The sequence below is a fragment of the Dipodomys merriami genome, unplaced genomic scaffold (assembly GCF_024711535.1).
Source record: "Dipodomys merriami isolate MVZ:Mamm:240054 unplaced genomic scaffold, mDipMer1.0.p SCAF_4, whole genome shotgun sequence".
Taxonomy (NCBI): domain Eukaryota; kingdom Metazoa; phylum Chordata; class Mammalia; order Rodentia; family Heteromyidae; genus Dipodomys; species Dipodomys merriami.
This window is the reverse complement of record NW_027205603.1, coordinates 23,104,035-23,131,922: the sequence shown is the minus strand read 5'-3', so window position 1 is coordinate 23,131,922 and position 27,888 is coordinate 23,104,035. Positions and strand designations below refer to the sequence as shown.

General features: G+C 42.4%; 2 protein-coding genes across 2 annotated transcripts in view; one reads left to right on the top strand and one right to left on the bottom strand.

Annotated features, from left to right (window-relative positions):
* Window positions 1–1,501: 1,501 nt before the first annotated feature.
* On the bottom strand, window positions 1,502–19,722 carry Mcm4 (minichromosome maintenance complex component 4). The gene is made up of 16 exons (XM_069990689.1): window positions 19,455–19,722; window positions 19,014–19,178; window positions 18,542–18,705; window positions 17,818–17,919; window positions 17,616–17,711; window positions 17,435–17,530; window positions 15,557–15,695; window positions 14,322–14,542; window positions 10,879–10,999; window positions 7,410–7,669; window positions 6,630–6,995; window positions 6,107–6,234; window positions 4,613–4,820; window positions 3,228–3,456; window positions 2,694–2,827; window positions 1,502–2,256 (listed from the first exon to the last, which is right to left on the bottom strand). The coding sequence occupies exons 1-16, from the start codon at window positions 19,522–19,524 to the stop codon at window positions 2,164–2,166; spliced, it is 2,592 nt and encodes an 863-aa protein (XP_069846790.1). The 5' UTR covers window positions 19,525–19,722; the 3' UTR covers window positions 1,502–2,163.
* Window positions 19,723–20,366: 644 nt separating this feature from the next.
* The window catches only part of Prkdc (protein kinase, DNA-activated, catalytic subunit), a 170,971-nt gene continuing 163,449 nt past the window's right edge, over window positions 20,367–27,888 (top strand). The window contains exons 1-5 of the mRNA XM_069990688.1: window positions 20,367–20,520; window positions 22,453–22,529; window positions 22,632–22,724; window positions 25,822–25,896; window positions 26,659–26,767. Of these exons, the coding sequence (XP_069846789.1) occupies window positions 20,367–20,520; window positions 22,453–22,529; window positions 22,632–22,724; window positions 25,822–25,896; window positions 26,659–26,767 (508 nt within the window). The remainder of the gene's footprint in view (window positions 20,521–22,452; window positions 22,530–22,631; window positions 22,725–25,821; window positions 25,897–26,658; window positions 26,768–27,888) is intronic.

Genomic DNA, 27,888 nt, shown 5'->3' with positions numbered 1-27,888 from the left:
TACGGCTCAAGTGCATAGGATATCAGCTTTGAGTGAAAAAGGTAAGGGACAGTGCCTAGTCAGTTCAGGCCACACAGTGCCAGCACACAACACAAAAAGGAAGCTAGGAAGTCTTTAATTCCCATGCCCTTTATAGTAAACAGGAGATGAATAGATTCTGAGTTATAAAGGAAAAAAGCTAAATCATATAGTGAGCTAAATGTTTGAGCTTACTAATAGTAGTGTTTGCATGTATAATTTAAAATTCAAGGGCTGTGCCCATTGCTCAAGTGATAGAGCATGTAATAGCAAGCAAGCACAGGTCTTGAGTTCAAATCAAGTACTAGGTAGGAGACAGTTGCTCATGTCTGCAATCCCAACCAGGAAGTTGAGACCTAGAGGACCGAAGCCTAAAGCCAGCCTGGCTAGAAGTTAATGAGATTCCAATTGACCAGCAAAATTCTGGACTAGAGGCAGCTCAAGTTTTAGAAAATTAGTGTGTCAATACAGCAAGGCAAACCAACGAGAGCCTTGGTGCTAGGAATTTTTTTGGCTGGTGATGGGGCTTGAGCGCTGTCCCTGAGCTCTTCAGCTCAAGGCGAGTACTGTAACACTTGAGCCACAGCACCACTTCCAGACTCTCTATTGGAGAGTCTCAGACTTTTGTGCCCTGGCTGGTTTTGAACTGTGATCCTCAGATCTGAGCCTCCTGAGTAGCTGGGACTACAGGTGTGAGCCACTGGAACCCAGCTAGGAATTTTAAGAAAGGGGTTGGGATGTAGCTCAGTGGAAAAGTGTTTGCCTAGCAAATGCAATGTTCAGAGTGTAATCATCAGTACCAAAAAAGAAAAGACCCCCAACAAAAACAAAACAAAACCAACAACCACATCCAGAAAGTGTATTGTATATAGCTGAGTACTGGTAGCTCATGCCTATAATCCTAGCTTCTAAAAAGATTGAGATTCTGAGGATCACTGTTCAAAGCCAGACTGGGCAGGAAAGTCTGTAACCACCAGAAAAGTGGAAGTAGTACTGACTCAAAGTGGTAGAGCGCTAGCCTTTAGCGAGAGCCCAGAGACTCTGTCCAGGCAGAGTTCAAAAACCATAACCAAAAAAATAAAAAGAAAAAGCTGGGTGTTAGTGACTCCTGCCTGTATTTTTAGCTACTAAGGAAGCTGAGATGTGAGGATTGGGATTCAAAGCCAGCCAGGGTATGAAAATCTGTGAGACTCTTCATCTCCAATTAATCACTGGAAAAAAAGCTGAAGTGGAGCTGTGGCTCAAGTAGAAGAGCACTAGCCTTGAGCAAGAGCTCCCAGGCCCAGAGTTCAAGCCCAGAATTTGTACGTGTGCACACACACACGTGCACATGCACACACACACACAAAGGTATGAACAAAATGAAAACCACTGTATCTTTATCATCGACAATGTACTTACCATTATGAAGGTTCCACAATGAAAAGCTTTTATCTTAATCAGAAAGTACCAAATAACCAAGTGTTATTTTTTCTATGTTTTATTTAAAGAAAAGTCTTACAAATTAGGATAGAGTAGGGAAACTTAGAATCTAGTGATTTGAACCATATTTATCATCTAAAAGAAGCCATGGGGGATTAAAAAAAAGCCTCTAAAGGCAATTACTCAAATACTGTAAAAGGAAGAAATGTGCTAGCCTTACACTACCTCACACGGACCCATGTGCCCTTACCACCTGTTATTTTCTGTCGTAAAATCCTCCAGAGAATCCTTCAGGGGCATTACCTTCCTAGAATTTGTGAGGCCTTGAGTTCTATCCACAGCATTTCAAAAACAAATCCACAACCAGAAGAAAACCCTCAGGTATACTGATAACTGCCACAAACAGTTCTGGTGCAAGAACTACAATCTGCTTGCCACTTCCATTTACTGTGCTAAAAAAAAGGCACATCAAGAAAATAACCTATACTGTATATATTTATAGATCGACCTATTAAAATATTGAAACACATTGAGAAACATGCTGAAGCCCCACCCCCCCAACATTAGTAAAAAATTTGAATCCAGGTTAGGAAACTTATGTAGTTGAATAATGCCTTTCAGAATTTGTTGGCAGTGGCAGCAGCAACTGTCTGGCCTGTAGCCTGCGCTTGTACGTGAACAGGTGCAGCAAGCAGCATGTAAGCAGTATGGCTCCCAACAGCCTCACAGCAAGCGAACAGTTTTTCCAGTCACTGTCAAGAAGTCATCATCAGCCAAAGCACGCAGGGCTTCTTCAAACATATCTTTGGTAATTGCCTTTGGGAAGAGAAGAAAAATAAATATTTCAGAGATTAATTCCCCCTAACTAGTACAGTCACAAAGTACCACCCCAGTCTCCATGTGAAATCTGCACATTTTAAAATTAGTATGGCCTCTTCTCTAACATTACAACTCAACTTTGCTCTCAAGGTGGCAACGCAGCGAGGAACAATAAATGTTATAAAAATAGAATACTGCCATCTCCCCCCCCCCCCCGAAACAAGAAAGGCTGCATTTGCCGCATGTAATTATTTGCAAAAGGTTATGCAAGTATTTTATCCCTCAAATGAATTCAAACTCTGTAAAGGTATAATAATAAGTTTTGATCTCATATTATTTGAGAAAATAAAGGCAACTCCCTCCCCAAACAAACTCAAAATGTTAAGGAAAAAGAAAAATATTACTAAACAAAAAAATCCCACATAAACACTTACTATGTCAGATTGTCCCCGAATATCTTCAAAAAGCTGCTGGTATTTCAGAGCTGGTATTTTGCCTTTAGATAAAATAAGTTTTCTCAATGCTTCAGCTAATTCCTCTTTCCGTTTACGAGACGTAGCACTCATTCCTGATATTAAAAAGAAATCAATAAAATGTTTCAGCCATTAAGAAGTGATGTTTCAAATTTCCATAAATGTTCCTTCAAATTCCCATAAACACTGCCAAGAAAGATAGGGGGCTGTGCTGAAATTTATTCAAAAGCATGTAAGATTTTTTTTTTGTCCTGGGACTTGAAATCAGCCTGGGCACTATCCTTGAGCTAGATAGAGTTCTACCACTTGAGCAGTGCTCCACTTCAAGCTTTTTTTGGTATTTAACTGGACCTAAGAGTCTCATGGACTTCCCTGTCTAGGCTGTTTTTGAATTGTAACTCTTAGATCTCAGCACCTTGAGTAGCTAGGATTAAAGGTGTGAGCTACCTGTGCCTGGTACAATTTTCAAAAGACGTTTTTTTCAGACATACAAACCTGTAGTAAGAATAGATATGTCCACAATGCCAGTTCGGGGGTCAGTTGCAGACTGCTTCAGAGCCTCCCGGTGTAGACGTTTTGCCTCTTCCACATCAACTGCTTCAACTTTGCTTGAAAATCTTACTTTAGCATGGGCTTCTGCTAATCGAATTAATGACTCCAGCTGTCTAGGATATGCAGAAACCATTCCTCGGCTACTACCAATCTTCCTCATGTCTACATAAGCCTAGTACAGGTAGAAAAAAACGAAAGGAAAACTGCTTGTTGACAAGAACTATAGTGCCATGGTTGAACTTAAACAACTAGTGCTCTGCAAATAAACCGAAATCCTGTCTGGCTGCCTTGTGAAATTACAGAGGGCAATAAAAAATTAGATCTAGGCCTGGGCCTTATCAAGTGGTGGACAGATAGACAGGTAGACAGACATGTAAATCCTGGATGTTTTCAATAATAATGTACATCACTGGTCAGAGACTTTTGTGAAGACTTGGAGAAGTCTTGTATACTTATAGAGAACAGAGGGCAACTAATGTTGCTCCCATGGTGGAATGCTTGCCTAGTATACTCAAGGTTCCGAGTATGATTCCTAGAATAGAATGGAACACTGTAGCAGAGGAAGGTGACATGGCACGTGGAATTATGAGCAGGTTGTAAAGAAAAGATGAATTAGAGGGACTTATATGAAAACAGCTTACACACTGAATCTAGTATATATACTTTGGGTAAAAATCCATTTGCTAAGGCATGTAAAGAGACTGTAATGATGTTACAAGTGAAACTGAACTAAACTTTTTTTTCAGGGTCCAAATGAAATATTAACACACTTTATACACTTAGTGAACACATAAATACTTTCTAAATACCAGAAGCTTCTTATCACAACACTTGAATAATCTGCACATGCCGTTGTGCATGCCTGTCCATGCACAAAGGTGTATGAATATAAAATACTATACATTTTTGTTTTCAAACAAGTGAATGTTAGAGTGACTGGATGACTTTCCCAGTTAGAAATTAGGAAGTCAGGGGCTGAGGTTTAGCTCAGCAGAAGAGCGCCTGCCTGGCAAGCACGAGGCCCTGAGTTTGGTCCTCAGCTCTGGGGAAAAAAAAAAGAAGAAAAAGAAATTAGGAAGTCATATCACCTATATTTGAACTTGAATCACTGCGCTTGCAAGTACTTAAATATAAAAGTGTGCCATTTAACATAAATGAATCTTTGCCTTTTTACATTTGGAAAAATCAATTTATAGCTGAAGAAAACAAGTAGTTAATAGAAAATGGCATATTAGTCTTATAAAGTAGCTTAAATAGGATGATGAATTAGCTGTACCAATGCTTTGGACAGCAGGCTCACTAAAACCTTTTTTCTCAGGCTTTGTTACCTCAATGAGAGCCTGGCTAGCCTCCTCACTCAGACGGGGCATGATGGTACTATGAGCATATGCAATGTAGTCCTTCAACACTGCCATGTCCAAGAACTCTTCCTCCACCTGCTCTTCGCTCTGGTAGTACAGTGAGACCAGGTGATGAGCCAGACGCCTGTCATATGCCTCATCCTGAGGGTCTAACATTAGGAAAATCAGATCAAACCTGAGAAAATAGGAAGAAAAGATTGTCTTCTCAGTTGGGACACCAACATATCCACAAACAGATCTTTTTTTTTTTTTTTTTGTCGGTCGTGGGGCTTGAACTCTGGGCCTGGGCGCTGTCCCTCAGCTCTTCAGCTCAAGGCAAGCGCTCTACCACTTGAGCTACAGCGCCACTTCCGGTTTTCTGGTGGTTTATTGGAGATAGGAGTCTCACGGTTTCTCCTGCCCGGGCTGGCTTTGAACCACGATCCTCAGATCTCAGCCTCCTGAGTAGCTAGGATTACAGGCGTGAGCCACCAGCGCCCGGCTCACAAACAGATCTTAAAAGTCCTTGGGCCATCAGATTGCAGTGAGCCCATACCCAGTAAGGGCCTTCTGAAGGACAACAGTTCTCTACCCCTGACAAAGGGCCTTGAGCCCTTATCCTCTGGTCTGTCTAGGTAAGAACGAGTAAAAGACTACCTTCTAGGAAATGTTTCTTTGAAGACTGGAAGACTTGAATGACAATATATACAACTGTCAAGAGATGGTAGATGATTTGGGGTATAGCTCAGTAGAAGAGCACTTGCCTAGTATGTGCAAGGCTCTGTGTTTGATCCCTAGCAGTATAAGCAATAAAAACAAAATTATTTAGTTAAAAAAAAGAACTGTTAATGCTAGGTGCTGGCGAATCACGACTGTAATCCCAGTTACTCAGGAGACTGACATCTGAGGATCAAGATTCAAAGCCAGTCCAGCTGCTTCATAGCTTATCTCCAATTAGCTTCCAAAAAGGCTGGAAGTAGGGCTGTAGCTGAAGTGGTAGTAGAGTGCCAGCACTGAATACAAAACTCAGGGACAGAGCCCAAGCCCTAAGTTCAAGCCCCAGGACCAGTGCACACACACGCGCACACGCGCACACACACATGCGCGCATACACACTAGCACACACATACACACAAAGTACTTAAATTCTAAAACCCATTTATGAAATACACTAATATGAGGAGTAGTGGGGCTGAAATCAGTGGTATGATAGCAAAGCTGTTCTCCGTTGACTATTAATAGTAGCTTTCAAACTAAGGAAAAATGATGTTACCTGAAAAGATGTTGAAAGGAAATGCTTTAATGGCTTCAGAAAATCAATGTTGCGATGCTATCTACTTATAGACAGAATACAATCCTTGCTGTGAAAAGCACACACTAACCAAATCTGAAATACTTCGCATTAAAATGAATTGCAATCTTTCACTGAAAATTCTGTCAATGAGGCAACAGAAACATCTATCTTTATAAAACTTTTAATACCTTGACAGTAATGTGTGAGGTAGCTGGATGTTTTCAATGGTTGTTTTTTTAGGATTCCACTGAGATTCAATGGGGTTTGCTGCTGCCAGTACAGAAGTGCGTGCATTGAGCTGACAGATGATCCCAGCCTATGAAAGACAATAGCAGTTAGAAGATTCTCCCTGAGGCCAGTAGGGATGAGATCCATCTCATCTTTTTCTTGTCTCCAGCTAAATTTTATTTGTTCTGCTATTTAAGAGCCTTATAACCTTTACTTATTTCCTCAGTTGCACATGGACACACCCTGTTCTATGATTTAAAACCAGGACTGAGCTTAGATGAAGACGTGCTTTGTCATGTCCTTCTCAGAAGGCACACTCTCATGTGAATTGAAGCATAATTTCTATCAGTTCAAATTCAAGCTCTAAGTGTATTACACATCAGTGTGTAACAGAGCAAAAAAAGATGTGGCAAAGCTGCACAGCTCTGCATATGCTTCATATCCAATGTGGATCCATGTCAAGCAGCCAGGACTGAGACTCACCTTTGCAATGGAGAGAGTCTGCTGCTCCATGACTTCGTGCAACACTGATCTTGTACTCTCATTCATCTTGTCAAACTCATCAATACAGCAGATACCATTGTCACTCAAGACAAGGGCACCTGTCTGCAGGACTAGTTGCCTGGTCTCAGGATCCTTCATCACATAGGCTGTGAGGCCAACTGCACTGGAGCCCTTTCCAGATGTGTACTGACCCCTGGGGACCAGATTGTACACATACTGCAGCAGCTGGGACTTGCTGGTACCAGGGTCACCACACAGAAGGATGTTGATCTCGGCACGAAATTTACCCCTTCCTGTGTGACTAAAGTCTTTTCTTGTTCCACCAAAGAGCTGAAGTAAGATTCCCTAAAACAAAAAAAAAGTCCACAGCAAAACACTTACTGCTGAGTAGTACATTTCACTTAAAATTTAGCGATACTTTTCTACTCTGAATCTAAGCACTCTCACAAAAACAACTCAAGGACAGTGCCTAGATCCTGAGTATCATGACCCAGGAGAGACACAAAAAAGAAAAGCATGTGAGAATTCCATACACTCCGCCAGAACATAAATTGCTGTTCAGATCTCTGGGTGGCCTCTAACAACATTTAGGAACATGAGTGGCTTCAGTACAGGATTGAGTACATAAGTAACAAATCTATAATTCCCAACCAACAACAAAGAGGGGGTCGAGCACCTTGCTCTGTTAAACAGGAAACAGCTATTTAGAGAAACTGACAGTTAAATTGTATGATCATAGGTTAACATATACACCATTACCTTCTTTATATCTTCATGTTCGTAAATACTGGGAGCCAAGGCTGAAGCTAGTCTTTCATATATGTCTGGTTTCCTGGAAAGTTCCTTAAGCAATTCCACACGTTTTTCTGAAAAAAGTTTCTGTTCTGCTTCTTCATCAAGGCCATGCAGGCGTTTTGCATCCGTCTTCCGATAATGAATTACATCAATGTGGGTTTTGTAGACAGACTTCACGTTGCTCACTCTTGGATTGACTCGAATAGGCACTGCTCGGTAGATGCCTGAGGACACATCCACAAAGCATACTTTTAGCCCCTGTATTTCTCCTTTTCAGAGCTCAGTGACCACTAGATAACACTTTTACTTTCCTTGAACTTCTTTTCTTTCTTTCTTTTTTGTTGGTTGTGGGGCTTGAACTCTGGGCTTGGGTGCTGTCCTTGTGCTTTTCAGCTCAAGGCGAGCACTACTGCTTAAGCCACAGCACCACTTCCGGTTTTCTAGCGGTTTATTGGAGATAAAACTTTCCTGCCCGGGCTGGCTTTGAACCTCGATCCTCAGATCTCAGCCTCCTGAGTAGCTAGGATTACAGGCGTGAGCCACCGGCACCTGGCTTTGAACTTCTTTCTTGTCAGGACTCAATGGCCAGCACAGATCACTGGCAGTACCAAGATAAGCAAGCACTCGGTCTCTTATCTCTGGTATATTTTGGCGCTGACCTCCTGGATTGAAGACTCAGTCCCATACTGCAAACTCCCACTCCTGTTCTGACAAACTGGGAAGATAGCAGCAGTAAAAGTCCAAGCTGGGAAGAATTTAGGTCTCTGAAAACAAGAAACCTAAAATTATGTTTGTCTCTGTCTCTTGTTAGCTCTGACAGTGGGCAGCCATCTGAGTATAATTGCACAACATGTACACATCTGAGGTGAAATGAAAGACTGCTCTCATCAAAAGGTTGAGTTCATCATCGTGTTCAATAAATAGTACCATGAGTTCCCTAGGCTGAATATAAAAATCTTAGTATGTGACTGGAGCAAAAATTTTAAACTGTATACTAAAAAAACTGGAAAGAAAATAAACCACAAAAGTTTAAATACTTTAAAAATTATGTCATGGATAACAAGAATAGCTTACTGGGCAAAGGTGAAAGAAAAATGACTATTTTTAGTTTATAATAAGTGTTTCTAGCTGAGGACAGACCACACATGCAACTGGGTGGCAGAATGCTTGTTTAGCATGTGCAAAGGCTCTCAGCACTGAAACAAAACAAAACACAAAACAGAACATATGTCTGATGCTTATCTTTGAATTTCAAACCAGAAAGTTTTAGCTTCAGAGCGATTGTTTCTGCTGTTTTTTGAGAGTAAAGTTTGATCTTTCATATAGATGGCATAAGCCACTGTTACTTATTTACTTAACCTGTCAATGCAATACTCATTTTAAACATAAAAACCAGCTAAACATGTAATAATCTTGTAAGAGGTTATACTTCACAAACACAGAAAGCTGGTTTTATTTATGGCAATTTAAGTGGCTCAGTCATAGCTGTAGAATGTTTTTTAGCAAGTGCAGGGCCCTGAGTTCAATTTCTAGTACTGGGGGGGGAGGTAGGGAAAAGAAAAAAGCAAAAAGCTTGACCGACAAGCAGATGGATGTATGGGCCCCAGTCTTCCTGGCCTCAATGCAGAAAGATGCCACAAGAGACCCTCTTGAATGATCAAGTGACCACATGTCTCCAAAGTCTGACATACTCATGCTGCCATGGAAAGGCTATCTTTGGTAGAAGAGATAGGATCTAGATCCTGGATTTGTGATGTACCACAGTGTTGAGCTGTAGCTACCTATAGTCTGTCTCAGCCTCCCAGCCTGGAAGCAAGGTGCTCTGCCCTACCTTTCTCTATGAGTCACTATTAAGATTTAAGATGTACATTTGAGAAATAATCTGTGCTGGCACAGATCAAATCCTACCAATATCAACCTGGTCTGAAGCTGCTTTCATACAGTCCAAAAGCACCAATTTGAGACCTACATAGCATGGGGCAAGAAGTGACCACAAAGACCATAAAAATCCAAGTCTGGAGCCAGGCACTGGTGGCTCACACCTATATTCCTAGCTACTCAGGAGATTGAGATCTGAGGATTGTGGTTCAAAGCCAGCCCAAGCAGAAAAGTCTGTGAGACTCTTATCTCCAATTTTCTAGTGAGAAAACGGCAAGTAAAGCTGTGGTTCTAAGTGGCAGAGCTCTAGCCTTGAACAAAAAAAGCTCAGGGATAACACCCAGGCTATCCCTGCAGTTCAAGCTCCACAATGGAGGAAAAAAAAATAAACAACAAAAAAAAATCCAAGTCTGGGAAGAATAGAAAGATTTCCTAGTGTAAGAGTGCCAGACACAGGTGGCTAATGCCTGTAATCCTAGTTACTCAGGAGGCGGAGCTCTGAGGATGGTGATTCAAAGCCAGGCCAGGCAGGAATGTCCATAAGACTCTTGTCTCCAATTAACCACCAGAAAAACAGAAGTGGTGCAGGTAGAGCGCTAGCCTTGGGCTGAAGAGCACAGGAACAGCCCGTAGGCCCAGAGTTTAAGTCTCTTGACCGACCAAACAACAACAACAACAACAACAAAAAAAGATGCTGGCTAAAGCAGGGGTATTCTCAAAACCTCAAATACCTACTAGGTGCTGGTGGCTCAAGCCTGTAATCCTAGCTACTCTGGAGGCTAAGAGCTGAGGATCCTGGGTCAAAGTCAGCCTGGGAAGGAAAGTCCATAAGACTTTTATCCCCAACAAACCACCAGAAAACTGGGAGTGGTGCTGTGGCTCAAGTGGTAGAGCACTCACCTTGAGCTGAAGAGCTGAGGGACAGCGCCCAGGCCCAGAGTTCAAGACCCACAACCAACAAAAAAACAAAAAACCCTCAAATACCTGCAATTATGATGGCAAACATAACCAGTTCCAGTCCAATTAACTAATGACTGAACTGAAAGAGGCATTAAAAACAAGATAAGATTTCATGCATTTGTTTCTAACACAATTATAAGATTATTTCTTTGTTGCTTTGTATGTCCCTCCCCCACAGTATAACCCCTGCTTTCACTGTATTTTATGTCGGTATAATTTGTGGAGGGGAAGGGGAAAAACAAGTTGTTTAAATAAGGATACAGATGGACCTGTTGCAACAATGAGAAGTACAAGTCGTCATGTCGAAAACGAACTATACAACTTTGGGGGGGAGGATTGGGTGGGGGGGAGGATGGGAAGGGATGGGAAGGGTAAACAAAGGAGGAGGCTACAATGCTTGATAAGAAATGTACTCACTATCTTGCCCATGTAATTGTAACCCCTCTGTATAGTATTTTCACAATAAAAAAAAAAAATAAAAAAAAAAGATACGAGGGGAAGGTGTGGCTTGGTTGATAGAGCACTAGTCAATAAGCAAAACATCAGATGTTAAAAAAAAAAAAAAAACAACAAAAACCCAAGATGTGACTCTTACCTGTGACATTCACTCTGTCCCCAGGCTGAACCTTGTCCACAAGATCATTGTGAGCGAAGAGTATAACAGTGTGAGGTGTCTGACCGGCAGGCATGTCTTCAGGAGATTCTTGAAGTTTAATCTAAAGGAAGAATCATGAAGATAACTTGAGAAACAGCACCAAGAAAAAAAATCATTTAAAAAACAGAAAAACACCACAGAACAAAACAACTGCTCTTGTATAGAACTATGTCTGATACCTAGCATCTTCACCTCTTTTAGAAAATTATTTTGTGGGTGGAGTGTGTGGCTCAAATGGTAGAGCACCTGTCAAACAAGCATAAGCAAATCCCTGAAACCCATCCTTAGTATGGACTGAGAGACAGACATACACACAAAATCTCTGCCAAAATGAATGGTTTCATTTTAGGCAGTTTTTTTTTAAAGCTGCTTTTGAGGTGACATATTTGGTAAAAATATTTAAACACTCCCATTTGAGAGGGAGGGGTCTACTTAGATGATTTTTGTTGCTTGTCAGTTCAAGGTTATAGTTCTCATCTTGCTGTATAAATGTTTGTTACTAATTCTTTCTTGAGAAGTTACTCCCAGATGGGTGCTAGTCATTTATACCTATACCCCTTGCTAGTCAAGACAGAGATCTGAGATTCACTGTTCAAAGCAAGTCCAGGCAGAAAGGTATCTCACCCCTTAAGAACTGGAGTTATGGCTCAAGTGGCAGAGCACTATTCTTAGCCAAATAGATAAAGGATGATATTCAGGCTCTGAGTTCAAGCAGTAAAACTACCCCCCCCCATGGGAAAAAAAAAAAAAGAGCAAGCAAACAAGCTTACCCCAGTAGATATCCTAGGTAGGGAAGTACACGCGTTTTCCCTCTCTTTGCATTGCATTGCTGGAGATGAACCCAGGGCCTTATGCATGATCAGTAAGTATTTGACCACTCAGGTATTTCATGCTTACAGATATTTGCCACATCCATGGGCTGGGAAGGTGGCTCGGTGGTAGAGCGCTTGCCTTGCATGCATGAGGCCCTGGGTTGATTCCTCAGCACAAGATAAGCAGAAAAAAAGAAAAGCTGGAAGTGGCTCTGTGGCTCAAGTGGTAGAGTGCTAGCCTTGAGCTGAAGAGTGAGGGATCACGCCCAGGCCCAGAGTTCAGGCCCCACGACCAGATCCCCTCCCCCCACAAAAAGATATTTGCCACATCCATCTGCATCCACTTACATAATAGGTGCCACCTGAAAGCCTGCTTAATGCTGTACCCTGTTGCACGTGTTGGGAATTCATAGTGGGTTATGTCCTTCTCTCCAGGAGTGGAGAAATGGTGCAAATGTGACAGTAATGAGTCACACACACAGGAACAAAACAAAATAAGGCTTTAGGGACCTCAGGCAGCATGAACAGAGGAGATACTCAAGGAAGACCTTTTTTTTGTCAGTCGTGGGTCTTTAACTCTGGGCCTGGACACTATCCCTCAGCTCTTCAGCTCAAGGCGAGTGTTCTACCACTTGAGCCACAGTGCCACTTCCCTTTTTGAGTGATTTATTGGAGATAAAGAGTCTCCTGGACTTTCTTGCCCACGCAGGCTTTGAACTGTGATCCTCAGATCTCAGCATACTGAGCAGCTAGGATTACAGGCGTGAGCCACCAGCACCCGGCTTAAGGAAGATCTTTCTAAACCAATAAAACCTCTGAGTCTGAAGATTTAAAGGGTTTTATTCTAAGCCAGTTTTGCAGTCTTTGACAGACCTAGGAATAAGAATACCAGACCAGCCCTGCGCTAGTGGCTCACACCTGTAATCCTAGCTACTCAGGAGACTGAGATATGAAGATCGTGGTTCAAAGTCAGCCTAGGCAAGAAAGTTCATGAGACTCTTATTTCAAACCAAAGGAAAACTTAAAGTGGATTGTGTCTCAAAGCAGTGGAGCACTAGCCTTGAGCAAAACAGCTCAGACAGTGCCCAGCCCCTGAATTTAAGCCCCATGGCCAACAACAACAAAAAAAGCCAAACCAGATCACAAGGTCCTAGCAGCAATGAATCTGCCTTTGAAACTCCAGCTCTAAATACCATACCGCACTATGAAAGAAACCATTTAATGAAACTAATACCTAATCAAAGAAAATCTAACTAATCCTGCTTTTTTTTGTTGGTTGTGAACTCTGGGTCTTGCATCTGCTTAGCTAGCATTCTATGAGCCATAATTCTAAAGCAGCTTCCCCCCCTCTTTTGTCTTTTTTTCTTTTGGGGCTTCAACTTGATATTTGACATTTTCTCTTATTGGCTGGCACTCTACTATCTGAGCCACACTTCCAACTCCCCAATTCAGCTTTTTTCTGGTTATTTGGGAGAGTCTTAAGAACTTTTCTGCCCTGGCTGGCTTTGAACCATCATCTCAGCCTCCTGAGTAGCTAGGATTATAGGAATAAGCCATCAGTAACAAGCTTATTTTTCTTTTTAGTAGAGTCTTATCTTTTTGCTCAGGCTGGCTTTAGAGCAGGATCCTATCTTCATCTTCCTTGTAGCTGAGAGTATAGGCATATACCACCAGACCTGGATTTGTATGTAAATTTTTATGGATCACAGTAAAATTTCTGACTTTCCTCTGCTTATTTCTATGCCATTTAAACATTTTCATGATTCTAGAGGTAAAAGGTCAAACTTCCTAGACAAAATTTGTGAGAAAAACTTACAACATTTTCTATTCTTTTTTTTTTTTATGGGTCTGGTCGTGGGGCCTGAACTCTGGGCCTGGGCGCTGTCCCTCAGCTCTTCAGTTCAAGGCGAGCACTCTACCACTTGAGCCACAGTGCCATTTCTGGCTTTTTTCTTTTTGCTTATGTGGTGCTGAGGAATCGAAGCCAGGGCCTCATGCATGCAAGGCAAGCGCTCTACCACTGAGCCACCTTCCCAGCGCGACATTTTTTTTATTCCGGTCCTGGGGCCTGAACTCTGGGCCTGGGCGCTGTCCCTCAGCTCTTCAGCTCAAGGCTAGCACTCTACCACTTGAGCCACAGCGCCACTTCCGGCTTTTTTCTTATGTGGTGCTGAGGAATCGAACCCAGGGCGTCGAGCATGCAAGGCAAGTGCTCTACCACTGAGCCATATTCCCAGCCAGACATTTTCTATTCTTAATGGAACAGTTGCAGGACAATAGAATTTAGTCATATCTGGTCTCAATTGTTTTACATATTCTAACTCAAAGAACATTAGGCAGTCTTAAAGAGTTCCCATAAAAGCAGCTGTTAATGTCCTGTACATATTCCAGCCCAGAACTCCTTAATAAAACCTCCACCATCCAAGGAGCAGAAGGAGATGTCATTTAGGAAGATTGAGAGGTTCAGAATAACAAGTTTAGTTTTTGAGGGTTCAGACACTGATAGAAGTTTGTGTCTGTGTCTAGAAGCTACCTACTCCAAACTCCTGTGCAGGGTTGTTTGTCACATACCATCTGTTTGTCAGAGAAGAGGGAGCGGTTGTGAATCAGTGCCATACTGTGGGTTGTGTGGCAGCGGCCACAAACACAGGGCTCAGCAATGCGGCCACGGTCTATTTCCACCCGAGTAGTATGGGCGCATACTTGGCATTGGAAGAACGCCTCCTGCATCTCAGGGATCAGCTGAGAAGTTCGGATCACCATGCCACTGATAGTGATAAGCTGGTCAATGTCTATAATGAGAGAGAGGTCAGATGCCCTTTATTTCTTAAACGTTCACCATCACTAATCTTACTTGTTGTGGGTTCAAAACATGGCCTTGTGTATGCTAGGCAAGTGTTCTACCACTTGAGCTATGTCCCACCCTTTTGTTATTGAGACAGGGTCTCATTGTTACCTTTGCCCAAGCTGGTCTCCAATTTTCAATCCTCTTGCCTCTGCCTCCCAAGTAGCAGGGATTATAAGCATGTACCATTGTACCTGTCCAAAATCAATCTTAGTATTTTTTTTTTTTGTCACTATTGGAGATAAACTCCAGGCCTTGGGCTCTTGCTTGGCTTTTTCCCTCATGGCTGAAGCTTTACCATTTTAGCCATGCTGCCAGTTGAGCAGATGTTGGTTTGTTGAAGATGGAGTCCTAAGACTTTTCTACCTGGGCTGGCTTTGAACTGCGAACCTCCAGGTCTCAAGTCTCCCGAGTCACCTGGATTAAAGGAGTGAGCCACTGGCACTCTGGCTTGCTCCATCTTTCATTTACTTCTCCTCAAATTAGAATTCTTTGTGAAACTCAAGGGTGGTAGTCATGTTCAGTATTTTTCCTACAATGACTAAGAAGACTCCTACTTAAGGACTACAGATTACATTTGAGTAAGTTTATTTTAAGGTAGAGATCCGTTAATAGTCATATTGTCTCATATAAGGTAAAGCATTCTACCTCTTAAGCTATATTCCAGTCTGTTTTTGTTTCTGAGATAGGGTCTTATACTTTTGCCTAGGCTGTTATTGACTACCAGGTCTGTATTTCACAACTAGCTGGATTATACACATACTATTATGCCCAGCTCACATATTTAGTTTTGTTAGAGAAAGGTATAATGCTTTCACAAAACTGTATAGGAGAAATGAATCTGTATTATTTTGTAAATTTATAATCCCTCATTATCACCATCCATCTTTTCAAGTTCCTTTATAGCATAAAGCTTTGTGTATTTTCATGTGAAATATTCTCACATTACTAAATACATTACCTTCTGGATTCAGATTTCTCATATTCTTCGTCTTTAATGCATTGAATGGTCTTACTTGAATCTGATGTTCTAAGATGGAGTCAGGGTAACGGTCAAAGAAAATTTCATTGACAGCCATGTCAAAGGTTGGGATAACTTCCTATAAAACAAACATAAAGATGCTGCTATGTCTCTAATCCTGTAATGGAGTGAAGGAATAACAGTTTATATTAACAAAGAATAAAAGAAAAAAAAAAAAAAGAACAAGTCACAACACCAAAGCAGCACCCTATTTCTGGCACACATGCCATTTTGAAGCCTTGTATTAGGTTAAATGTAGTGATGTACATGAAAGCGCCTTCTGGATATACAGGTATATATCACACTTTTCATCTGGGAAAATCCAAGAAAAGGATTTTTTTTTGGGGGGGGGAGGGGGGCGGTGGTTGGTTGGTTGTGGGGCTTGGGCACTGTCCCTGAGCTTTTGCTAGCACTCTAGCACTCTTATCACTTTGAACCACAGTTCTACTTCCAATTTTCTGGTGGTTAATTGGAGATAAGAATCTCACCGAGGGGCTGGGAAGGTGGCTCAGTGGTAGAGCGCTTGCTTTGCATGCATGAGGCCCTGGGTTTGATTCTTCAGCACCACATAAGCAAAAAGAAAAAAGCCGGAAGTGGCGCTGTGGCTCAGGTGGTAGAGCGCTAGCCTTGAGCTGAAGAGCTGAGGGACAGCGCCCAGGCCCAGAGTTCAGGCCCCACAACTGGACCCAAAAAAAAAAATCTCACCGACTTTCCTGCCTGGGCTGGTTTCAAATTGTGATCCTTAATATCTCAGCCTCCTGAGTATCTAGGATTACAGGTGTGAGCCATACCAGGAAAAGAATTTTAAGCCCATACTTTCATAAGTTAATTCTTTCTCCATAAAATGATACTAAGATAGATGATCAAACTTCATTCCATCCAAACTTAATATGGTCCTCTCAGTATGTTGAAGAAACAGCTTTTGGGAACTTGAGTGAGGTTATATATGACTGCTAAACAGAAAAGAATCAAAATTCAAGTCTGCTTGTCACAGTCTATACCTACATTTGATTAATAAAATATGATCTTTGTTCCAAAATAAAGACTATAGTAATGCCTAACATACTTTGCTTAAAAAAATGTACTAATGTAATAATAATGTAATAACTGCAATAAACATAATAAAAATGTACTAAGTGTGAAGTATTGTCCCTCAAGATAAAATTTACTCCGGGGCTGGGATGGTGGCTCAGTGGTAAAGCACTTGCCTTGCATGCCAGAGGCCCTGGGTTCGATTCCTCAGCACCACATAAGCAAACAGAAAAAAAGCTGGAGGTGGTGCTGTGGCTCAAGTGGTAGAGCGCTAGCCTTGAGCTGAAGAGCTGAGGGACAGCGCCCAAGCCCAGAGTTCAGGCCCCATGACCGGACCCCCAAAAAAATTTTTTTGAAATTAAATTGTTTCTCACACTGGCCTTAGACTGGCAATCCTGCCTCAGTATCTTAAGTGCCTGGGATTACAGATGTGTACCATTATACCCAGCCTTCAGCTGAAGAGCTGAGGGACAGCGCCCAGGCGCAGAGTTTAGGCCCCATGACCGGACCCTCCCCCTCCAAAAAAAGATAAAATTTACTCCACAAAACCTGAGAAATTGTCTTTTTAATAGTCTTATTTTCAGAAATATTGCCAACTAAACTGTGATATCTTAAAGACAGCATATACTTGCTGTTCTGAGAAACACTAAAATGTGGGGGAAAAAAGTCATTTTTAAAGAGGCAAATAAAAAGCATTTAGCATACTGTTACCAAAGAAATTCTGTTATCTAGAACATTTCTTATAGCAAGTTCCTGTAATTCACCAGGTCAAAGCCAAATTCTTACCTGTGGGTAGAAGATGAGCTGTCTATACAAACTTTTGTCAAAAGACTTTATGTGTTCACAATTTACATTTAAAAATGGCTCCCCAATAACATTAATCTGTAAGATAAAATGAAAGTCATATTTTGCTAATTTTGTTGTTATATAGTATAAATCTTTAATTTATGTTGTAACATTTGATTACCTCTGCAAGTCGTTGCATGTACAAAGGTTCAGTGACATCTATGCCAACATTTTCTTCTTCTTTAGCCAGAGGATCAATAAAACGCTGAAGAAATCTCTTGATGTGGAGAGAAAAACATATTAAGCTTAATGGGTGGATGATAGCTATTTACACACAGCTTTTCAAGGCCTTAAAATAATTAATAACGCTTAACACAGCTTACTTGAAAATTTTCTTTGCATGTTGCCACATTTACATCTGTCCCCCAGATGACAAGTTTTTGTCCCAGAGACTGTTCACTTGCTACTACATCTTCTGCTGCTGTCTACAAAAGAAAATGATCGAACCATGGAATTAAAGAATTATGTATTTCATACATACATATATTTTTTTGTCTGCCCTGGGCCTTGAACTCAGGGCTTGGGCACTGCCCGTGAGCTTCTTTTGCTTAAGGCTAGTGCTCTACCACTTGAATCATAGTGCCACTTCTGTTGTTTCCTGAGTAGTTTATTAGTGAAGGCTCAGAGACTTTTCTGCCGGGGCTGGTTTTGAATCAGGAGCCTCAGATCTCAGCCTCCTAAGTAGCTAGGATTACAGGTGTGAGCCATTAGCACCCAGTGTATACACGTGTACATACATACACATATATATTCACATATATATTTTGTGCAGGTATGTTGGTACTAAAGCTTGAACTCAGCTTCCCGAGTATAATTAGGATTAACAGCTTCATCAGCACCCAGCTTCCTGAATTCTTAAAACAGTTCTGGAATGGCATGTTTTGAAGGAGGCTATGGAGAGGTTGGATTTATTAGGAAAGGTGGTCACCTGTCCCTCTAGGTGTATAATGAGCTCCTGTGTAGAAAATACCTCCATGTGTCACCCGTACAGCCAGCCCATTTTATGTTTTCAAAAGGAAGCTATTAGAGGGCTGTGCTCATACTCACCCCATCAGACTGTACATCCACCTGTAGACCCTTCCGTGCAGAACCCAGGTCAGGCCTCTGCCTCACAGGTGTGCCCCTAACACCACTTCTGGGGGTTCCCTCCACCCGAGAGCTGGGAGTTCCATATATCAGTGGTGAGCTAATATCAAAGTCCAGAGGAATAGCTATAAAAACAAGATGTGAAAGTTGACATCGAAATATTGGTAGCACATAAACTCTAAACTGTCGTATGTATGCTGTCTGATCTGTCATCTCAACACCACACTTGACAGATAAGATTCTTAAGTATCCTATTAAGGAAACTACAACAATATATGCTTTCTGTGCTCACAAGACACTGTGTGTATCAGTTAGTTTTTGAACATTAGAACTGCCTAGGTATTAGGTCAACTACTGTCAACAACCCTGCAAATCTGACCAGACGTATATTACCTCCACCATCTACAGTAAACCTACATCTTTAGACACTCACCTGAAGAATGCATTTGAGGAGGACTGGAAAACAAGGCATCGTGAGCGGCAGGGCTCTGCAAGTCCGCTCCTGGTGAAGTGGGCATGGGCTGCAACTCTCCCGTGGAAGTGGAATCCTCGCCTCTGCGTCTCAGAGATGGCGAGGCCCTGGCTTCCTCACTTCGCGCTTGGATCCCAAAGTGAGAAAGACACACACTTTAACACTGGAGGCAAAAGGGCGTGGGCATGTTTAAGCACCCAAAGTAAGCGGGGGGGGGGGGGGGACTGAACTCTGGGGCGTCCGCTCGTCCGCTCAGGCGCGCACGCGGGTCACCCACACCCGGGAGGGGGCCGGGAACCTCAGCAGCCCAAGGCACCCAGGGGAGGAAGCGGCGGGAACAGAGGGGAGTAGTGGGGAGACCCCCCTCCGGGAAAGGGGGATGGGGAGGGAAAGCAGACTCACGCGTCTGGGTAGGGGTAGTACGCCCGCGCCGGCTGCTGCGGCGGCTCGGAGTTGACGCCGGGGACGACATGATGGCGGGCTGTCTGCGCGAGGATAGGTTCGAGCGGCGCTCGCCCTCTCAGCCCTAGGCTACAGACGCTCCCGCTGGGCTGCCGAAGCACAGCTACTGGAGCAAGGCTGCCTTCCTCCGGCAAGTTCAGGGGCTACGGGACTACGGGGGTACTTGGCCCCGACCCTCTCCCGGAAAGCGCGCGTACAGAGAGGAAGGTTCCCGCCGGCTGCACGGTCGTCACCGCCCCCGGCGGCATCTCTCCAATCACAGAGGCGCTTGCGCGAGGTTCCGCCTCCGGAAGGTACCACTGAGCATCCGCAGGGGGGAATGGACAGCCTGCGTGGGAAAGCAGAGGCAAGCTTCGCTCTGCCCTCCCCTCAGTTCAGTTGGTCTGATCTCCTGCGGAAGGAGTTTTCGCGGGAAATCTTGGGAGCGCCTCCCTTTGACTTTGCCTGGCCTGCATTCAGTACCTAATTCAGCGATATTACTATTAGTAGTCAGGCGGTATTATTAATAACCTCTAACGACATTTCAAGTGAAAATCTCACTTTGTATCAAACAACCTGTTCTTGACTGAAGCACTAGGCCTCTGGCATTTGATGAAGTCCATCATCTAGTTTCATCCCTAATGCCTCGGGTCCAGCCGTTGGTTTCCTCTTTGGGTTTCTCTGTGTGCAGCGTCCGCGCCTTACGTGCTTCGCACTGATGAACTAGAACATCGACTCGGTAGCACCGTGGGCTCCCCTCGGGCCAGCCTTCCCGGAGCGCCTCGCGGAAGTTCCCACGCCCGCCGCCCCGCCCTGGGGCACCCCGCGGCTTCGGGAGCCACCGCGCGTGCGCGGAATCCGGAGCGCGGCGTCATGGCGGACTCCAGAAGCGGCGTGCGGGCGTCCTTGCTGCAGTTGCAGGACTACTTGTCCGCCGCGGACCACGGCACCGCGGCCGTGGCCAGCTATCAGCTGGTCCGCGGCCTGGGACAGGAGTGCGTGCTGAGTACCAGCCCCGCGGTGCAGGGTGGGTATGGGCTCCGTCCCCGAGCCGCCTGGGCGCCGCTCCTCAGCCCGGGTCTGCCCCGTGGGCGCCGCGAATGGGGCTTGGCTGGCCCTCGAATGTCAGTCTGTCGAGGGGCACCCAGAGTAGTTTGTCATGCTGCCCTCCTCCCTAGCCTCAGAACAAAGGTATTTTCAAACTAAAGTCGAGGGAGAGTGATCGTCGATTGAAGCAGTCTTGTTGAAGGCGGGCCGGGCTCAGGCTTGCTGAGGGGGGTCAGGCTTGCCTGATCCGACCTCGCCTGGACCACCGGTACCTTTCCAGACCCTTGCATTTGTTGGTCATGATCGTGAGAACGATCGCAGACCTACAACTGAAAAGTGCTGCTGTTTTGTTTGTTTAACGTGAACTATACCTGAGGGAAACTTTTTCTTTTCCTTCCCGTTGTGGAGATGCCCCCTCTTTCACTATGGTCCAGGCTGGCCATCAACTTGGGACTAGCTTTTTAAAACATGAAACACGGCATTGTATGGAAATGTAAACGTGAGTGCATTTTAAACATGTAAGAATGTAGACTTTTCTATGTACAGATTGTACCCTCTTACAGTGATGAATTCAGTGGGATCTTCCTAAGAGATGGGTGCTGAATACAGTGTAGAAATGTAAACAAAACTTTAAAACTCTTCAAAAGTTATAAAGCAAGATGCCATATAGGGCTGGCACTGTAGGGCAGTGGTAGATCCCTTGCCCAGCCTGTGCCAGGTCTTGGGTTCTATTACAAGTTTGCACACAAAGCAAGACAAACAGCAGAAAGGTACCTAAGTGTCCAAGTATTGTCCAGGGTATATTTATGGGGGAAATACAAAAATAAACTAACATTATGTAATTACTTCTGTCCTTAGGGTTTCAGGGTTGGAATTCATTCTTGTTCAGTATCTTGTCCCTAAAACAGTTCCAACTTTATTGTCAATATGCAGTATGTTTAGGGATTATACATTATAGAGATGTTACTACTGTGATGATTACTGGAAGCTTAGTGGCTTTTTTCTTTGTGTTTGATTTTTTGAGACATGGTCTCCTATGTAGCCCAGGTTGACCTTAAACTCACTATTGTCTTGTCTTACTTTCCAAGTACTGGGATTATAGGTATGCACACTATGCTGGCCTTGGTTTACTGCTTTAAACTGACTTCTAACCTTAAAGTTCTATAGTCAGAAGCTGGACATAGACCTCACCAAGTCTGAAACAAGGTTTAGGCAGGAATGATTTCTTTCTCTAAGGCGCCATTTCTTTATTCATAAAGTTCCCTTTTTCTTTTTGATGTCCCTTGCTTCAAAAAGGTGCCCATTTTCCTTGGATCATGGCCTTGTCATCTTCAAAGTCAAGCAACAAACACAGTGATTAATCAGGAGAGGTTTAAATCTCTGCTGCTCTTCTGTTTTGATGTCTAACCTATTCTTTTTCTGTCTTTCCTTTTCTTTTTCTTTTTGGTGCCAGTAGTGGGGCTTGAACTCAGATCCTCTGCTCTCACTTGTTTCCCCCCCCCCACCCCTCACTTGGTTTTTTCATACAAGGCTATGACACTCTACCCCTTGGCCCAAACTTCTTTCCCTTTTATAGGCCCAACTATTCCAGAATGATCCTACCATTTTACAATGAACTTATTAGCAGCCATAATTCTACTTGGAACCTTGATTTTTTTTCCCCTTCACCATATAAAGTTTATATCCAAAATTTGACCTTAGAGATGAAGAGTCTGGGAGTCTTTGGGGGTGGTCCCATTATTTTTTTTATTGAATTCCTGTGGACCTTCATCCAGAACTTTCCCTTTTCTTTGTCTCAGTAGATTAGTATATTGTCACAAGTCTGTCTTGAAAATCATGCAATCTTAGCGGCTGTTTGTGAAGTGCTTCTTGACATTTCTCTTAACTTCTTTATCTTTTCTTTTTTCTTTAGCATTACAGACTTCCTTAATTTTTTCCAAAGATTTTGGTTTGCTTGTATTTGTTCGAAAATCACTTAACATTGATGAAGTAAGTGCAAATCTTTTGCTTTTTCATTTTATATCATATATATTCCTTTATGATTGATTGAAACTTATTATTTCCCATATTATCTGTGTTTATTTCTTATAGTTTCGTGATTGTAGAGAAGAAGCCCTAAAGTTTTTATGTGTTTTCTTAGAGAAAATTGGCGAAAAGGTCATGCCTTATTCTCTTGATATTAAGGTAAGGAGAAAAGAATACAAACATTATTTCATCAAATATCAACTTCTACTTTATGTAAGGAACTTAGATTTTAAATTTTATTAGTGTCTCTTTTATTGGGGAGTTTATTTTTGGTTTGTGTGAGAAATGAAGTGAGCTCTCTGTGTTTGTTTTACATTTAGCGAAATGCAACCCTGTCAGAGAAACTACTTAGATATTTTTGTAACTGTCTGGATAATTATTTATGCATGGGATAAATAATGCTAATATTATCATAATAAATTGAATTTTTGAAATGTATTTTTGTGCGTATGCGCACACGCGCGCACGTGCGTGTTTGTGTGTGTGTGTGTGTGTGTGTGTGTGTGTTTGTATGTGTATATGCTGGTAATGGGACTTAGAACTCAAATCTTGCACCCTTGCTTGGCTTTTTTGCTCAGAGCTAGTGCTCTACCAATTGAGCCACATCTCTACTTCCAACTCTTCTCTGCATAGTTTGAGATAAGAGACTCTTGGATTTGTCTTTTCCATCTGACTTTGAGCCAGGATTCTCAGATCTCAGCTTTCTGAGTAGCTAGGATTTACAGGTGTGAGCGATTGGCGCACAGCCTTGATTATACATCTTTTTTTTTTTTTTGTCGGTCGTTGGGCTTGAACTCTGGGCCTGGGCGCTGTCCCTCAGCTCTTCAGCTCAAGGCGAGGGCTCTACCACTTGAGCTACAGCTCCACTTCCGGTTTTCTGGTGGTTTATTGGAGATAGGAGTCTCACGGTCTCTCCTGCCTGGGCTGGCTTTGAACCTCGATCCTCAGATCTCAGCCTCCTGAGTAGCTAGGATTACAGGCGTGAGCCACCAGCGCCCTGCGATTATACATCTTTTTAAGCAATTAAAAATGTTTTTTTAGGGGCTGGGAAGGTGGCTCAGTGATAGAGCGCTTGCCTTGCATGCATGAGGCCCTGGGTTCGATTCCTCAGCACCACATAAGCAAAAAGAAAAAAAGCCAGAAGTAGTGCTGTGGCTCAAGTGGTAGAGCGCTAGCCTTGAGCGGAAGAGCTGAGGGACAGCGTCCAGACCCAGAGTTCAGACCCCACGACTGCACCCCCCCCCAAAATTTTTTTTTCTTTAGAATTTTTGTATCTTAGTAAGAATCTTATCAGGAGTAATAATAGGAATAGGTGCTAGGAAATGATCCCAGAACCTCATACATGTGGGCTAGCAGTCTGCCACTGAGCTACAACCCTAATCCTTTCTCTGAATTTTTTTTTTTAAGCTTGGGTTTGAATTCAGGGTATGTACTTTCTAGGCAGGTGCCTGTCACTTGGGCCCTACCTTCAGCCTCTTTTGCTTTAGTTATTTTTCACGTAGGGTTTCATGGTTTTGTCCAGGGCCAGCCTGGACTGTCATTCTTTTAGTCAGACCTCCTGTGTAGCTGTGATGGCAGGCATAGCTAGGTTGATAAACTATTGTATTGAGCTTTTGTGCCTGGGCTGGCCTCAACAGGTGTGAGCCAATGTATAGTTGCTTGCTTGCTTGGTAATTTTCCTCAGCAATACGAGGCTTAAACTCTGGGCCTTTGTTTACCGTGGAGCTATAAACCCCTAGCACTTCTCAATTATTTTAGCCTGCCATCTTGTCTCCTTTCTTTCCTTTCTCCTTCTCCCTTTTCTTCCCTCCCTCCATCTCTTTCATCTTTTCCCTGTTTCCCTCTCTAAATTATTTCCCTCTTTCTCTCCTCCCTCCTTCCCTTCCTTCCATGTTGCCTACGTTGCCTTCAGACTTATGTACATAGCCCGTCCTCCCACTTCAGCCTCTTGAGTAGCATGTTTCTTTTTTTCTATATGATAACAAGTACTGTGGGACATATGTAGGGAAAAACCTGTTTTTTCCTTTCGTGTGTGTGTGTGTGTGTGTGTGTGTGTGTGTGTGTGTGTGTGTGTGTGTGAGAGAGAGAGAGAGAGACAGAGAGAGAGAGAGAGAGAGACAGAGAGAGACAGAGAGTCATGGGTCTTGAACTCTGAGTCCGGGCCCGATCCTTTACCTTTTCTTTCTGAGATCATGAGGGTTTTAACTCAGGGCCTGGGCACTGTCCCTGAACTTTTTTGCTGAAGGCTAGTACTCTTACCACTTTGAGCCATAGCTCCACTTCTGATTTTCTGGTGGCTAATTACAGACAAGTCTCACTGACTTTCTTGCCCATGCTGGCTTTTTTTTTTTTTTTTCTTGGGGCCTGAACTCTAGGCCTGGCCACTGTCCCTCAGCTCTTCAGCTCAAGGCTAGTGCTCTACCACTTGAGCCACAGTGCCACCTCCGGCTTTTTCTGCTTTATGTGGTGCTGAGGAATCGAACCCAGGGCCTCATGCATGCAAAGCAAGCACTCTACCACTCTTCCCAGCCCTCCATGCTGGCTTTAAATCTGGATCCTCAGATCTTAGCCATTTAAGTAGCTAGGGTTACATTCATGAACCACCAGTGCATGGCCCCTGAGCTCTTTTTGCTCAAGGCTAGTGCTCTACCACTTGAGCCACAGTTCCACTACCTAGCTTTTTTGTTGGTTAGTTTGAGATATGAGACTTATGAATCTTACCTGCCGGTGCTGGTTTTGAACTGCTATCCTCAGATTTCAATCTCTTGACTAGCAGGATTATAGGTGTGAACTAGTCTTTAAATTTTCTGTGTAAAAAAATCTGATGGGGCGTCTTTTATTATCATTGATATTTTGTTACAATAGTGTGATAGTGTGTTTGTATGTGTTTGATGAGTGTGTCTGTTTCTGTGTGAGTAGTGGGTCTTGAATTCGGCCTGGGCCCTGTCTTTCAGCTTTATCTGCTTTACCACTTGTGACTCTTTGTTGCTTAATTGGAGATCAAGGCCTTAAGGACTTTCCTGGTTGGTTTGGCTTTGAAGTACAATCCTTAGTAGCTAGGATTATAGGCATGAACCACTAGGATCTGGCATACCATGGTGTATTGAGTCAGTGTTTTTAGTTATTTTGAATCTGTACTTTTCTATATTCTAATGTTAAAATTTAACATCTTAATGTCAAATCAGGGATGTATAGTTAGCTCTTGCTAGTCTCAGTTCTTAAATCCTACAGATGATTTTGTCTTCTTTTAAAACAGAATATTTGTACCAGTGTTTATACAAAAGACAGAGCCGCTAAATGTAAAGTTCCAGCCCTAGATCTTCTTATTAAGGTAATTTCTTGTTTTCAAATACATGTACTTTGCCTTACACATATATCTCATGGAAGAAAACATTTGAGCTGGGAATCCTGTTTTTGGTAAGAGTGTGGAGAGGGAAGAGCAGAATTACTTTGATTGATAGATGTTATTTCCCACCCATTACCTGATAATAAATATGCTAGTGTTTGTCCTTATCTGGGTAGTAAAAGAAAAACCTTGGATTGTAAGGGAAACAATGGAGAAAAAAACAAGGGATTTAGTGCTCTTTTATTCAGCTTTCCTTTGGTTAGACTAATGCTACGAGTGATTGCCAAAAGATAATTTCTTTCATTTCTCATGAGGTTTTTCCTGAAACAGTGGGATGGGGACTGTTGTATTGCCCTGCTCCCTGGGTCTCACTCTCATTCACATCTCTTTCTCTTTTTTTTTTTTTTTCAGTTTTGTTTTAGCATTTTTTGGGGGCCTGGTTGGTCTGCGATTCTGATAGTTAAAAAATTATTTTCAAATGTTTTAACAAATAAGCCTTAACATGACTAGAAAGCTCTGGTCATGTTAGTGATATCTGGGAAAGAAACACTTAGACACTCATCAAGTCCAACCTCCCAGTCATGGATGAGTCCCGAGATAGATGATACATATATAGATATCATGAGTTCTGAGAATAGATAAATGAGTCCTGAGAATCCTAGAGACTGTCTTCACATACATGTAGGTAAAGGAACCTTTTCTTTATAATAATTTTTTAAAAGAACATGTCAGTTTGTGTTCTTTTAGTTATTTCAGATGCTGAGAAGTTCGAGACTCATGGATGACTTTAAGGTTGGAGAATTATTTAATAAATTCTATAGAGAACTTGCAATGAAATCAAAAATACCAGATACAGGTGAGATAAATTAAAATATTATTTTCAAATACTTTAATAAGTTAACATTAACCAACCATTAGTAAATAACTTAGATATCTTTAAAAGGTCTTACATGTTTTACAGTTAAATCCTTTTTACTGAAAACATTCCAAAATGGAAACTAATAAAAACAATATGTGAAGAAGACTTCTGATTATAAACATACTAATCTTCACAAAGTCGTTCCTTTAAATAGAAAACTGAGCTTACTCTTGTAATCCTAGCTACTCAGGAGGGTGAGATCTCAGGATCATTGACAGCCTAGGCAGGAAAGTCCATGAGACTTATCTCCAGTTAGTCTGAAAAAGCTGGAAATAGAGCTAAGAGGGCTATCCTTCAGCAAAAGAGCTCAGGGACAGTACTTAGGACCTAAATTCAAGCCTAGGGTTGGCACCCAAAACTCAGAAAAGTAAATATACATGAAATATAATTTATTTTATGCTTTGATGACATTTATAGATTATTATTTTATAGATTACTTTTACATTATATTTATACTTTAGATTATTTTACACTAATATCTTCCTTATACTAATAGGAAAGATTCCACCATCCAGAGTTAGATGTTTCATTTTATTTGTTTTAGTTAATTAATTAATTTTTGTGCCAGTACTGGGGCTTCAACTCAGCCTTATGCTTGTCTTTAGCTTTTTTGTTCAAGGTTGGTGCTCTACCACTTGAGCCACACCTCTCTCTGGCTTTTTGCTAGATAGTTGGAGTTAAGAATGTCTTCTAGGGCTGGGAAGGTGGCTCAGTGGTAGAGTACTTGCCTTGCATGCATGAGGCCCTGAGTTCGATTCCTCAGCAACACATAAGCAAAAAGAAAAAAGCCGGAAGTGGCGCTGTGGCTCAAGTGGTAGAGTGCTAGCCTTGAGCTGAAGAGCTGAGGGACAGCGCCCAGGCCCAGTGTTCAGGCCCCATGACTGGACTCCAAAAAAAAAAAAAAAAAAAAAGAATGTCTTCTATTTGTCTGTCTTGGCTGACTTCAAAGTGAAATCCTCAGATTTCAGCCTTCTTAAGTAGCTGTTATTACAGGTGTGAGCCACTGGTACTTGGATATGTTTTATTTTAAAATTACTTTAATATTAAACATACCTTAT

Bases quoted from the DNA above. Each gene is read 5' to 3' on its own strand.
- Mcm4 (XM_069990689.1), bottom strand. From the start codon at position 19,524: ATGTCGTCCCCGGCGTCAACTCCGAGCCGCCGCAGCAGCCGGCGCGGG. The intron at 14,543-15,556 runs GTAATGTATTTA...CTCTCATTATAG, and splicing joins GAGAAATCTGAATCCAGAAG to ACATTGACCAGCTTATCACT. The intron at 2,828-3,227 runs GTTTGTATGTCT...TTTTAATATCAG, and splicing joins CATATCTATTCTTACTACAG to GAATGAGTGCTACGTCTCGT.